The 14,388-nt window shown below is 33.2% G+C and overlaps 1 protein-coding gene and 1 pseudogene across 3 annotated transcripts; both read right to left on the reverse strand.

Moving 5' to 3' along the window:
- Window positions 1–3,799: 3,799 nt before the first annotated feature.
- Window positions 3,800–9,148, reverse strand: LOC111288287 (BTB/POZ domain-containing protein). Of its 2 annotated transcripts, XM_022879110.2 has the most exons (9): window positions 8,757–9,148; window positions 8,517–8,643; window positions 7,922–7,988; window positions 7,484–7,852; window positions 7,243–7,376; window positions 6,719–7,152; window positions 5,435–6,535; window positions 5,045–5,197; window positions 3,800–4,504 (listed from the first exon to the last, which is right to left on the reverse strand). In XM_022879110.2, the coding sequence occupies exons 1-9, from the start codon at window positions 8,873–8,875 to the stop codon at window positions 4,060–4,062; spliced, it is 2,949 nt and encodes a 982-aa protein (XP_022734845.1). In that variant the 5' UTR covers window positions 8,876–9,148; the 3' UTR covers window positions 3,800–4,059. The 2 variants fall into 2 exon arrangements, with proteins under 2 accessions (XP_022734845.1, XP_022734844.1); XM_022879109.2 differs by having other exon boundaries at window positions 7,484–7,988; window positions 8,757–9,140.
- Window positions 9,149–10,135: 987 nt separating this feature from the next.
- Window positions 10,136–13,720, reverse strand: LOC111288189 (G-type lectin S-receptor-like serine/threonine-protein kinase SD1-13; annotated as a pseudogene). Its single transcript, XR_016341923.1, has 7 exons — window positions 12,280–13,720; window positions 12,061–12,174; window positions 11,764–11,975; window positions 11,464–11,674; window positions 11,119–11,355; window positions 10,846–10,997; window positions 10,136–10,545 (listed from the first exon to the last, which is right to left on the reverse strand). The product of XR_016341923.1 is annotated as a G-type lectin S-receptor-like serine/threonine-protein kinase SD1-13 (transcript).
- Between the last annotated feature and the right edge of the window lie 668 nt (window positions 13,721–14,388).

The following is a 14,388-nucleotide window of genomic DNA, read 5'->3' on the forward strand; positions in this document are numbered from 1 at the left end:
TTCATAAATGGTTAGGAGCAATTGTAAGTAATGTCATACTTCCCATTATGAGAAATCTACATAGAATGTTTATGGTATAACTAACATTAATAACATATGTATATTTATTCCACCTTTATAGGTTTGGAATAGAAGGCTTGTTAGTGAAGATGTGAAGTGTCTTTCATAAGGTTTGAATAGAATTATGAAACAATACAAAGGTTTTATTATCAATGGATTTAGATTTCACATTAAATCCCATAAGAGATTTAAAAATACATAAAATTCAAGAGTTATTGTTACTTCATCAACTACTAACTATGCTAGTGCTAGAGACACAAACCCTTTAAAGAGAAATGTTGACTATTATGACATGATTAATGACATCATTAAGTTAAATTATTATGGCAAGTGAAAAGTTGTTTTATTTCAGTGTGATTAGGCTAATGTGAATAGTACGAAAGGTATTAAGAAAGATTAGTTTGAATTTACAATTATGAATTTTTCTTAATTAATTCATACCAGACAACAACTCATCAATGAACTTTATGCTTTTTCATCTCAAGTCAAACAAGTTTTTTATTCTAAAGATCCCAAAGAATTAGGTTGGTTTGTTGTTCTTCGAAACACACTTAAAGACTTATTTGATGTGGGGTTAGATACCAAAAATGATGTTGAACATGAAACTGAATGTTATCCTTTTACTAAACAAAACTTGGATGAGAATATCTCCAGTACCTTTACTCAATGGGTCCGTGAAGATATTAATGAAGACATTTATGAACCATGATGGATCATCTATATTTTGTAATTTGAGTATTTAAGACATAATGTAATAAATGCTTATACGTAATTAATGTCACATTCACTATTGTATATTTATTGTATTGCAAATTATACATTATCTTTTAATTTAATTAAATCGATATGTGCTTTATATATCTTTGGTTATGATTTCTTAACTTTTCAATGTCTTTATATATATTATTTACATATGTTTTTTATATATTCGCTTTTATGATACAGCTAAACTACAATGCAGAGGAATAAATTAAAAGGAATACATATAAGAGATATAAGTTCAGAACCATCTGCAACACCTGTTGATCTTGGCTATGGACTGAATCCTTTGAAGGAGAATGAACGTACTATCAGTTCTAACTCAGTTACTTCTAACCTTTCAACTACTATTGGTTCTAGTAATACGGGAGGTCTAGGTTTAAATAGTATCCCGTCAATTGATTTTGCTTTTAATTTGAATGTAGATATCATATACCCCATATTTAGATTTTGATTATAATGATTAAAGTATTGGTAATTTACAAATTGATTTTTTATTTTTTGCAGTTGATAACAATGGTCAATGAAGAACCAGAGGCTGGACAACTTTGAAGGAATTATTTACACTACCTCCGAGCGAGCGTATTATAGTGTCTGTAAACTCTAATAGGCAACCAATTGGTGAAGAGTCTCAACTGTTGGCTAGATTTATATGCATGATTGGCCGTAATGGAATGAAATTACCTATTCATTATGAAACATGGCATAAAGTTGTGGTTGATATGTTAACAATAACATATGTTTTTATATAGGAGATTGAGATTGGTGAAAAAATTATACGTGTGAAACTTTTCGCTTAACCCACACAAAAAAAGATGGATCTTACCTGAATGTTGAAACACAAGAAATTATGGTAATTTGTTACATTTATTTTATACAGAAAGTAAATATTTACTATTTTTAACATATTATGAATTAATCATTAAACTTAGTAGTTTTATTTGATTAATTTATAAAAAAAAGCGAGAGAGAAAATGACTCATGGGATTGAAGTAGCATATGATGGTTTTGTCAACATGTAAGAATTAAAAAATCAAATTTTCACAAAAGTTGCTGAAAAAGAAAGGCATGGACGGGTCCAAAGCCTTGGATTGGGTTCAACACCATCTAGCTACTATGGACATAGTTCTCAGCAATTTACATTCTCAGCAAGTCAATCTTCGTGAGATATTTTCATATTGAAAAAGGAGTTGCAAATTATACAATAACATTCAGCAAATAGAAGCAGAGAGAGAACATGAACGAGCTAAAATTGAAGAAAAACGTGCTAAAATGGACTAAGAGCATGTAAAATTTTAACAGTTGCATGATCGATTCAATACTCTTATGAATTTTATGCAAAAATAATTTTCAGGAATTAATCTAGGTAATCCACCAACTAAGGTATTATATTTAGTAAATATTTATATTTTTTTATTTAAAAAATAGCTTATTATTAAGTGTTAAAACTAGTATGATATTATTCAGTAGGTTCTTGAGCATGCTAGTGACTAAGGTGAAAAAATTTCTTTATCAAATGGTAGTATTCCAAATCTATGCAGTCATCAATTTCATACATTTAAAATTTTTTGATTAATGTACTAAAATAATTCGAATATTATTATACTAATTATTAAACTTTGTGTTACATACATATTTGAACGTGAATTATGTATTTATTAAATTTAGTTTTTGAATTTAAGTTCGTTTTTATTTCTTTTAACATTTTTATTTAATGAAAATAATAAATATTAAAAGAAATTTTAAACAAAGGTAAATTTCTTAAATTAGCGACGTTTATATTAAAAAACACCGTTAAATTCTAAATTTAGCGGCGTTTATATAATACAAATACTGCTAATTTAGCGACGATTGTATTATATAAACGTTGCCTAATAGAGCAACGTTTTATGATAGAAACTCCACATTATTAACGATAATTTTTTGATACAAACATCACTAAATTAGTAATATTTTTTAGATACAAATACTCCTAAAATAACGGTGTTTCTTATAAAATGTCATTATTTTTTTATGCATGTATAGTCGACACTCTTAATGACATTTTTTGTAAACACCATAAATCTTTTAGTGATGTTTATAAATATCGCTAAACGTTAAAAAAAATACCACTAAAGACCTAAACCCCTGTAGTGGAGTGACATCCTTCACAATGATGTTATCGATAAAGAGAAAATTTTATAATGTGATCGATGATCTTATGACAATTGTCAAAATAAGGTGATAACCGAAAATGAATTTTTTTTTTTCTCTTAAAACGTTCTCATATATATTAATTAATTTGGGAGGGAAGATAATTGCTATGGACCTTGAAATTATATATGTGGCTTTTAGAAATAGCTGGTTACCACACCAAAGGTTTAGACAGAGATTGTCCTTATTAATCGTGAACATTTCATATCATTTCATTTCATTTACTTGAACAACAAAATGATCTTAGATTGAGAGTCGAGACAGAATTATTGTTGTTTGCCACTACTGTCTACTGATATTGAGAAGTATCTTATCCCAATATATAGTTTACTATGTATCACACTTGACTAGCTTATTGTGGAAAATTAAGCCCTAGCTACTGATTTCATCAAGAACCACCTATATATATATATATATATATATATATATATATATATATATATAACTTCTTCCATATAATTATAGGCAATAAGATCAGTATTATAACAGCCAAGCAGTACTAGAAACACCATTTTAGAGCTCCATTCTTGTGCTAAATTAGCAAAGTAATGGTGAGTTTGAAGGAACACTCCAACCCAACAGTTAAAAACTAATTAAGCTAACCCAAGCTAGAGTCATTTAACAATGTCTTCCACTCCCCTAGAGGCTAGCCAGACCAATAGCCATTGCTGCTGCTGAGAACAATGGTGTGTACTAAACCAAAAATGGGATTATCCAAAGTACATTGACAATTTGCTTTAATTTTGAAGCACTATGAATATATAGGATAAATTCTTAACTATGTCTTGAAAATGCAAAAGATGTGGATTTATATATGTCCATGATGTTTTGCGAATTTTGGTGCAACAAATATTACAGATGGTCTTGCTCATGCCTTCAATGCCTCCAATGACATGGAACTTTAGAAATCAGTGCAATTCTTGGAAAAACCTGAGTATGTAAATTCTCCAGGCAGAGAAATTTCATATCTGCTATTCCGTGATATAGGAAGTATGAGAAACTGTTTCAAGGCTTCTTATTGACTCTATCACCTGGATATACACAATATCATCTGGACAAATTGCCACGCTCTTGAGAAAGCCTAACGGAAGCATCACGAACCAAATCAATTAGCAGTTCATCAAGATCTTCAAGTCCACCAGATTCTTGTAGTTTATGATAAAGGGGGGCCATGTAACCTGCCGCTACCTCAGCTAGCTTCCATAGAGAGAAACTAGCAGCAAGTTTAATAACTTCAACAGCCAATTGCCTATCAGAATCCAAGCAAGATAGAAGAATTTTGAAGCAGGCTTCTTGGACATCTTCCAAAATCCAAAATTCAGCCAGCCAATAAAGTTCTACATAAGGTTTCAGCTCAAATAGCCTTTCCTTAATATCCATATTGTCCCACAAACATCCAAAGGGAGGATTTGGCAACTCACTACTGTAGAAAAATTGCACCAACTTAATCAATGCTTCCCAACCGACAGGCACCTTTATGGTTTGTGAATGGCTGCATGCAAATTGAAACTTTGCAGTGAGGATAAATCAGCGACAAAAAATTCAAAAACCAGGTATCAAAACCAAATTCTGAAGGCACATAAATCATCTCTGGTTTTGAAGAAAGAAATCCATCAAAACACAGCATAAGAAATTTGAAATGTCCTAAAAAAAAAATTGACATCTTTGACATTTTGTTGAATGCCAATCCATTCGTCACATAAACAACATTGAAGAGGCTAACATATTTTCAGATGAGTAAAATAATTAATTATTTTAGCTACCTAGAAATAAAAGACTAAAACTATAACAAAAAAGATATAGTAAAATACAAATTGGCTAATGTGCAATAGGGAGATTTATCTAATTTTAGTTAACCCAACAACAAAAGATGTCATAATATTTCCAGGTTTTCCACCCTTCTATTATGTGCCCAGGCTGATGGATAAATATCTTGATATCAAACAAAACCTCTCATCACTTATCATGCCAAAGTACGCACAAAGTAAGAATTTGAATTTGTATAAAGAAGAGCAAATTGGTTTCTGCAGACCTTTCCTGCATTCCTGATTGAAACAAGGCTCGAAGATAATTACAACTTGACCACAATATAATTTTGTGAGCGTGCATGTGCGGCACCAATAGAGAGCAAAAACTGCATGCCCAGGGCATTTGTTCAGTCCCTTTAGCTTCCAAGATTACATCCCTGAAACAAGAAATATAACAACTTTTAATTACTTTACAGAAACAACATAGATAAACAGTAAGACAGCACAAATTAACAGTTGATTGGCATATTCTTTTTGTTGTGTACTTTCAAATGTTATTCACAATGAAGCCTCCACATTAGATGCAAAAGTTGAGATCATAACAGCAGAAGACTATACTGACATAATATAGTGTCAGGGCATCACTAGGCGAAAGAGAGTAGACAGTAACATACGCAAATTGGAACCCAGCAGGGCCAAGAGCTTCAGTGAGATCAGAGCTTGGAATAGGAGTACCCCAACTAGGTATCTTTCTGCAAAGCATTAGGAAAAGAGGCTGCAGGTTACAAGACTTAGCCAGAGTTTTCAACTTCCTTGCAAGCTCTTCTCCTGCTTCAAGATAACCAAAGTAAACATAATCCAACAACTTCAGTAGTGCCTGCTGATCAACATGAGCAGACAAACGAACTTCTTTTTGGAGCATTTCTGGAATATCTCTTACTGAAAATTTATCAGTAATTTTTGCATTATGAGGAAATTGCTCAGTGGGTAGCAATGATGGACAACGGACTGCAAGAATAATTTTGTGAGCACTCACAGAGTCACCATTTGCGAAAAAGAGTTGCAGATCTGTGTGTTCCTTGTCTTCAAGTGCTTTCACAAAGCCTTTGTCATGTTTACTTGGAAAACCATAAACTCCAAAATAACTAAGAATATGTGCAGCCAACCATCTTGGTCCAGGAGCATATACATTATCTAAGACATCTTGTACTGTCTTAACTAGGTGAGATTTGGTATGATTTCTATCAGAGGAATGCTGTACCAACTCAGCTAGTCCCCACAAACTGTAGAATAAAAGAGCATCCTTTCCTTCCCATTCTTCTTTAGTCATCCAGCAACATGTCCTCTCATAAAACACATTATTATGAAGATGAGAGGCAAAGCTCCTCCTCCTAATACAAACTTGATTGCTCAAGCAACGTCTTATAAAAGTCACTAGTGTCTTCATTCCATCATCTCTAATAACATTCTTTTGATATTGTGGCAATCCAGAATAACAGGTCAAACCAACCAATTCAATGACAGTTTTAGGAATGTTTAGCGACCCAAAATTGTTTGTTGATGATGCATACTCTAATAAATGCAGCAAGCGTTTCAGATACTCATTTCCCTTAGGCTCTAGAACTCTAGAAAGGATAAGCCTTACTTTTGATGCAATATATGTGCTGCCAGAATGCATCATCACTAAAACTGCTCTGGATGATGACTCACTTCTAGAGGTATCATCATTTTCACATGTTTTGCATCCTTTGCATATTGCTTCTACAAAAGACAAGCTATCAAAGGATATCAGCTTAGGCAAGGCGAAAATCTCTGAGTAGCTAAAAAACCAAAAAATAATGAACACAAAATATAACAAAGATAAAAAAATAAAACAAAAATAAAAATATAGAATAAAAACAAGACATGTACATAAGTGGATAAGCCAAGCAAGAGTTATTGATGAATAGGAATATTACCATGCACATGTGATAAGCATGTCAATATAGAGTTCATTTTGATATGTGCTTGGTCTAAAATCTTTCGTACAGTGCACTGCAAGCCATCCAAGAATCTCCCAGATGTATGGCCTCAGTGCAAGAAGAAAATTTGTATCAAGGCCTTCCTGAGCAATTGAAATTTGCTCCTCAGATGACAAAGGATGTTCTTTGTGAAAATTTTCAAGAAGCAGATCAAGAAGAACTTTGTCAATCCCTTGCACCCAAACGCAATTGTGATGTTCTCCTGGCCAACGAGTAATTAGAGCCAATCGACAGGCCTCATCTAGCAAACACATCTGATCATTTGCAACCTTTCCAGAGCCCAAGCTCCAAACTCTCATTCCTCCAATAATGGCTTCAGTTAGAGGCCCAGAACATATGCTTGTCATTTTTATGCATTGCTGTTCATCTGCCTAAGTAATGAATGTACCAAATTACACAAACAACAAAAAATACACATCTATTGAGGGTATTTGTGAAAGAAAATAAATTATAACCATTACCGCCAAATGCTGGGCAAGTCTAAATCCCTCGATTCTGACTGACAGAGGCTCTGAGCAACCCATGGAATAAACCATCATAGGTAGAATTGTTTCTCCATTATCCAGAAGCTCCTTGGCTACTTTATTGCATAGGGCTGGCATAAAGAGATAAGAAATCGTTCAATCCAAAAACTAATGGATAAAAACTAGTAAGTTGAACTTAAAGAATGGAAAAAAAATTCTTATAACGGATGATCAATACCTAATGCAGAATACAATTTCAACACCACAACTTTTGTAGATACAACAGATTTTATGCAACTATCTTCTAAAGCTTTCATCAATATGGTATCATTCCACACAGAATAACGAGATGGAGGCCACCGCCACAATATTGTATACAAAAGGGAAGCCGTCTCTTGAAAATTCTCAATTGGCAGGGTGCCACCAAGAAATTCCTGCATAATCCTACAAATCTGAATGACAGTCTTTGATTCTTTGACTATCTCCCACACTTCTTTCTCCCTCTTGACACTTAGATTGGAGAAGATCACATTCAAAGCAGTAGCAGAGGAAGTAGCAACTTCTAAATTGTTGGAACATAACAAGGATGACAAAGGATTGATGAGATCTGTCAAATACAATTGCATCATTGAACTGTTAGTGCTAACCAACTTCACCACCACATCTGCTGCCATACCTACTATCGCTTCACTTTTACATTGCACAATCCACACCAATGCCTCAACTATATCAGCAAGTGAATCCTGGAAGTGGAAGCCAAAAAATGAAAATTGTTAAAAGGAGGACAAAGCAAAATGAGAGAAAAAGTGAAGCAAATAATAACACATATTAACTGACTCCAACAACAGAATTACAGATTTCCCAGAACCAAAATTGGCCGCATGAATGAACACGCATAACACCTGAACTAACAATCATCAACTACTCATACATCTAAATTTTAGAAAAACATGGAAAAAAGCTAAAGCAAAATCGGAGAAAAAGTGAAAAGCAACATATCCATCTACATCAAATATGTAACTGATATCTGAAAATAAGCAAGACAAATCTCTACAAGCATGTTTTTGTTTCATAACTAAGTAATGAATTTACTTTCCTTTTGCTGCTTCTTACATCCTCAAAAGTTGCTATGAACGAAAAAAGCAAACAATAAAAACAAAAAAAAAATCATATTTGAATACAAAAAACGGAGCAAAAGGCTAAATTTTTAATTACCAATTCTTCAAAAAATTGCTTTTATATTATAATGTGGAATAGTAAAAAATAAAAACCTTGAGAAGCCGATGGTGCGAGGCATGTCCAGAAGTAGAACCAAGAAAAGCAGCAAGAGAACGGACGACATGCCTCTGAATCTCTATATCCGTACACTTCCATTTCCTGTCTTTATCATCACACAATCTGCCCATCAACAAAACCAATTTTAGTAATTTATCAAAAACCCAGAAATAATTTAATTAATAAATTATTAAAACCAAAATAAAGAAATAAAGAAAAGAAAAAAACAAGTTTACCTGGTGGTACCAAGACTTAAAGCATGTTTAAGACGTTGATGGAGAGTGTGTAAATGGGCACTGCTACTACTGCTTCCTCTACCGTTATCTGCTGCTGCTCCCCGTTTTGATGATACCATTACTTTTTTTTCTCTCTCTCCCTCCCTCTTTGCTTCACTCTTTGATGGCTGATAATCTCAAATTAAGAAAATATTTTCCGGGAAAAGATTTCTTCTTTTCGCACTTTTCATCGGTTTAAGAAAAGATTTGAAGCAGCGTATGGAAAGGGCGGTTGTAACTTGCAATTGTTTCTGGAAATTTGCGGGATAATTTTTAGAATTTTCTTGTTTTTGGTGGGAACAAAAAAATACTTAACTCTTTAATAACTATATATAGATATATATCATTGATATAATATATATATATATATATATATATATATATATGTTTTTGGGTCTTTGAGGAAGACAGACCCACAATAAGAGGTAAGAAGAAGGTTGGGATCGAATCTTAATTTTGGTGTTTTTTTAGAGTTATTTTGATCACTAAATTAGTAAGTCAAAAATTATATATATATATTTATATTTATATGTATATCATTGATATAATATATATATATATATATATATTCTATATTACCTTATATTCACTAAAATATTAAAACATAAATCATACATAATTTATGTTTTTTTTTTGTAAAGATTTTTCCTTTTGTACGAAGGAGGCTGAAGCCTAAAACTTAACTTTTCTGCTATAGATAACTTTTGATTTTTAGAGTGCCAAAATGTTGAGAGAGGAAAATGGAAGAAAATGAAAGATTATCATTCTGTGACTTTATGCAAAATTGATTCTGACTGTTGAGATCTTTGACAGTGTCAAAACATGAATTTTGATGTGGGGGAACTTTTTATTAAGAATAATGATGATGCAAAGGCCCGGAAGCGGAGGAAACTTTCTTTTTTTTTTTTAAATTATGCTGCAAGAAGTTTAAGGAGTCTGAGAAACCAATGAAGAAGAAGAAAGCTTTGACTTAAACAGTTGCTGTTTGTTGTTGATAAAACCAATCCAATAACAAGTGACTCCAAGTTTTTGACTCCAAATTCAATACTTGTGTTGAATTTAGATGACTGAGGCCGATATTTCATCAAGAACTACTTTGGGACTAGAAACAATTTTCTAATTCTAACAGCATGAGCGAGTCACACTTAAGCTCCCATTCCAACCACAACAATGGGCGATCATTAAAATTGGAATTCTTGTAGATCTGATAAGCAGTTTTTGTTGAATTAGTGATGTTTTATTTTATAGTAAACCACAACCGCTCCTTTTTCGAAGATCTATATTAACGATTAACTCCACTATCCATATGATTGAAAGTTGATAGTACATCACATCTCGGTAATACTTGCCAGGGATGCTAAGATGAGTGCAAACAATGGCAGTGTCACTGCAAAGAAAACGCCCTAGAAAAAATAACGAATTAATACATGTAGTTTGCTTCTTATCGGCCATCAAAGTCTGTAACAGTTACATCATTCACTGAAAATCTATCTTCAATATTTTGCAAGGACTCAGAATCTTGAGTAATTTGTGTTTCAGTGAAAGCAGGTTGTTTTGGAGTAGGAAGATCCACAATCTCACCATTAAGCATGGAAACTACAGTTGACATAATCGGCCTATCTTTAGTGAATTCTTGAACGCATAGCAGCCCAACATATATGCATCTCAAAATCTGTTTGTGATTGCCCGAACCAGAAACCTCCATGTCTACTACATCCAAAATGTTACGTTCCTTCCACAATTTCCAGCCCGAAAAGGAACAACATTAGCTCAATTATACATGGAACTTTTCCACATTTCTCAATTTCATTTGATTGCTAAATTAGCAATGGGGTCTATGTATCCATCCAGACCTGCATGAGCATTGGCCTTGGACATAGAAGCCGATTAAATTACTTTATTAATAAATAATAGTATTTAGTTTATTTAAATTTAAAATGTATTATAAAACATTGATTTTTAATTAAGAAGAAAGGCATATATAATAAATCTAGCATGAACTCGATTCATGAAACCCTTTAGCTATAAAGAAATCATCGTATAAACTTACATATCCGGAAAGGCTAGAAGAATGCTGATTGTTGTAAAAGCTTGTATTTTTTCTTCCACTAACAATCTCTAGCAATAGAACTCCAAAGCTGTGGACATCGGATTTCTCTGAAAATTGCCCTTGCATTGCATACTCGGGAGACATGTAACCATTGTATTTTTCTTTTTTTTTTTTAACATAAAAACAACACCAGTTACATCCTATTTTACACACACATGAACTGGTAAATGCACATAGTATGAAAAAAATAAAGAAAAAAAATTCCAACTTACTAAGTTCCTACGACCCTTTTTGTATTGGCTTGATTTTCATCCACTCCAAAAATCCTTGCCATCCCAAAATCTGAAATTTTTGGATTTAACTCTTCATCCGGTAAAACATTACTTGCTTTTAGATCTCTATGTATGATCCTCAATCTTGAATCTCTATGAAGATAAAGTAAACTTCAACTAATTCCCTCAATAAAATTGAAGCGTTTTCTCCAACCCAAAAGTTCTTTTTTGACTGGATCTAAAAAAAAAAAAATTTAAACAATAAGACCTAAGTTAACAATTACTTGCTAGAGCTACATAATTCTACAAAGGAAAATGGTAGAGAAGGTATTAGCATTGTTCTAACCCAAAAGAAAAGCGTCCAAGCTTTTATTAGGCATATACTCGTAGACAAGCATCTTCTCTTCTCCTTCAATGCAGCAGCCAAGTAATCTAACAGCATTTCGATGTTGGAGTTTAGAAATCACCACCACCTCATTCATAAATTCTTCTAACCCTTGGCCTGAGGCTCTTGACAATTTCTTCACTGCTATTTCCTTTCCATCTTGTAATATTCCCTGGATAGAAAAATCAGCTTGCTTAGTTAATATATATATATATAGAAATGTCAGTTGACAGACTAGATTTGCCTGAAGTCGCAGGTTACCCTGTATACTGGACCAAAACCACCCTGTCCTAACATTTTTGTAAGATGAAAGTTGCTAGTTGCAGTTGCTAGTTCCTCAAAATTGAACAGAGGTAGCTGCTGGAGTTTAACTTCAATTAAATTTTCTCCAACCACGTTGTCACTAGAAAATTTTGCCACTGCTTTTCCTTTGTTGAATAGCTGCTTCATCTGTTTACTTTTTTGTTTCCTTCCTGAGATAAAAGTTAGTGAAAAGCAATGAATTGACAGTTACCGAAAAATTTTTTCACACAATACCAGTAGAGATGAATATATTACCTCTATCTTTAGCCATCCAACTCAATAATAGAAATGTAGAGATTGTAATGATGATTACACCCACGATCAACGTTGGAATAACAATAATTTTTCTTTTCTGTTTCTTTTTATAATCTGCGAATTGAGAAACATTGGTAATCAAACTCAGTGGCAAAAAAAAAAAAAAAAGGATAATTGAAGCAATTTAACAACTACAATTTCGAAATTTAAACAATTTACCAAGTTCTGCATATGCCACACGAATGTAAAGATCCACTCCCCGCATGGAGTATTTCTGTATGTCAATTAAATTTCCACTCCAAAGCATACAACCAATGCCAGCATCATATGCATAAGCCACACACGAACATTTCAGTTGCCTTTAAGCATAGATGACCACTGTGGAAAGGCTGGCACTTTCATCATCTCTAGCTTCAAAAACCCATCTTCCTTGCCTACTTCACTGCCATTGTTTACTTTTTGGCACTGTAATGGGGTAGTCCTAACACATCCACTGGTCCAATTCTCTCCATTTCATTCCTCTCTATTCTTAGGCTCAAACCCCCTCAAACAACTGCAAATTGATGGTTTCGTTGAATCACAACTTCCAAATGCTCCACACTTTCCATAAACATCACAATCAGTTTCAAGAATAGGAAACTCATTGTCCCAGCTTCCCTTCCCCGCATCCCAATTTCGTTATACCATCTTTCCTTGAGAATCCAATTCAAAGTATAACACCATAGACTTATTAGAAAAAGCAAAAGTAAAATAATAGGCTTCTTCTTGCTCATCTGCAACAAGATAAAATCCTTCAAGATAAACAGAATCCATATTTATTAAACCAATAAAGATGTGACCATTCCATGGACCAGTCCGAAAATGTCTCACCCAAATGATGATTTCTGGAATGTTGAGAGGTTCAAGGCTACAAGAGAAGCTACCATCAGATGGATCAGAAGGGCTTTTCCAAGATCTTAGCTGCATTTTCTTACCTCTTCTAACATCGGTACTAATTTACATAGTTGGAATAAAAGCATTGGATGGATGCTGAAAGCTCTCCCATATGCTCACTCCATTGATGTTATCTTCAGAACAAGGTTTCCAGAATCTAAAAGCAGGGCACTGGTATTAGCAACCGAATCTGTAACACTTGATGACCAAAGAATCTCTTTATTGCCCGTTCAAAACAACAAGATTGCCATCCTCTGACATCTTCACAGTCCCGGAAAAGTCCTTGAGAGGGTTGTTTCTGTTTGCGACCATATCACAGTTTGTACAGGAATGTGATTAAACCATATCCCAACTTAGCGATCGCTAAAATTGCCAAGGCTGAAGAATCCCAATTGGAAAACTCCGCTCTTGGATGTTATAACTTCAGCGTCATTGATGGATTTGGATGCTGTGATAGTGTCTAACTCAGTGCCAAATTTTAAGTGAAAACAAGACACTAGTAGGATTAGAGCTAATAAAACTGAGCCGCTAATAGTTTTCCCCATGACTTGCTTTCCCGTTCTTCCTTTTCCCTTCTTATCAAAAACACTGATGCTCAACATGATTTTATTTGTGGTGATTATAGTTGTAGAGCCGGACCTTATGAGTTGACTCATTCTTCTCAACATTTTCCAACAACTAATAGTCAAATGATCAATTATGCAACTAAATTTGATTGCACTGAATATAAAGCTTAATTTCTAAAAACTACATATTCCTTGAACCATCCAATATTCCAATGTAAATCAGAGAGTGGGTTTTGTCTCTTAACCTGAAAATGGGATATTTTCTTCTTTTCCTTTCTTTTTTTTTTTCTCTTTTTGTAGATCAAAGAAGTATATAAACCAAAAGGGTCTGATTCTGATATGATTTAACGATATATTTCTCGCTAGCTGCGAACGTTTGCATCAAGGTCATTTCACTATAATGTTTGACAAGTAATATCGTTGGCTCTTGGAGATTTTTTTCTTCAAGCTTTGAAAAACTTAATTACCTTTTTCGTCTTCTTCTTACATTGACATCGACGCTTGGCGATCTCCTCAACAATATTGGCATATTTTTTTAACCAAAAAATCAACCCGCATGCATCATGTTCACACCATTCTTTGGTCTTTCAACAAATTAAATTCTTAGCAGGTGTTTTGTTATTCCCTTTTCACCTAGTTACCCAGAACTTACAAATGAAAATGAATATAAGAGGAAATGAATTCTTAATATATAATTTTGTATATTTATAAATAATGAAATCTATAAGGTTAGTTATAAAAAAAAAAAAGAAATTTATATGATTTTATTGGATAGATACCTCCATAGAATTAGAAGAGATTAAAAGCGTTTTTATGGATATGTATGTTT

Source organism: Durio zibethinus, chromosome 4 (assembly GCF_047325235.1).
Source record: "Durio zibethinus cultivar Kanyao isolate XHJ-2024 chromosome 4, ASM4732523v1, whole genome shotgun sequence".
In the NCBI taxonomy this organism is placed as follows: Eukaryota; Viridiplantae; Streptophyta; class Magnoliopsida; order Malvales; family Malvaceae; genus Durio; species Durio zibethinus.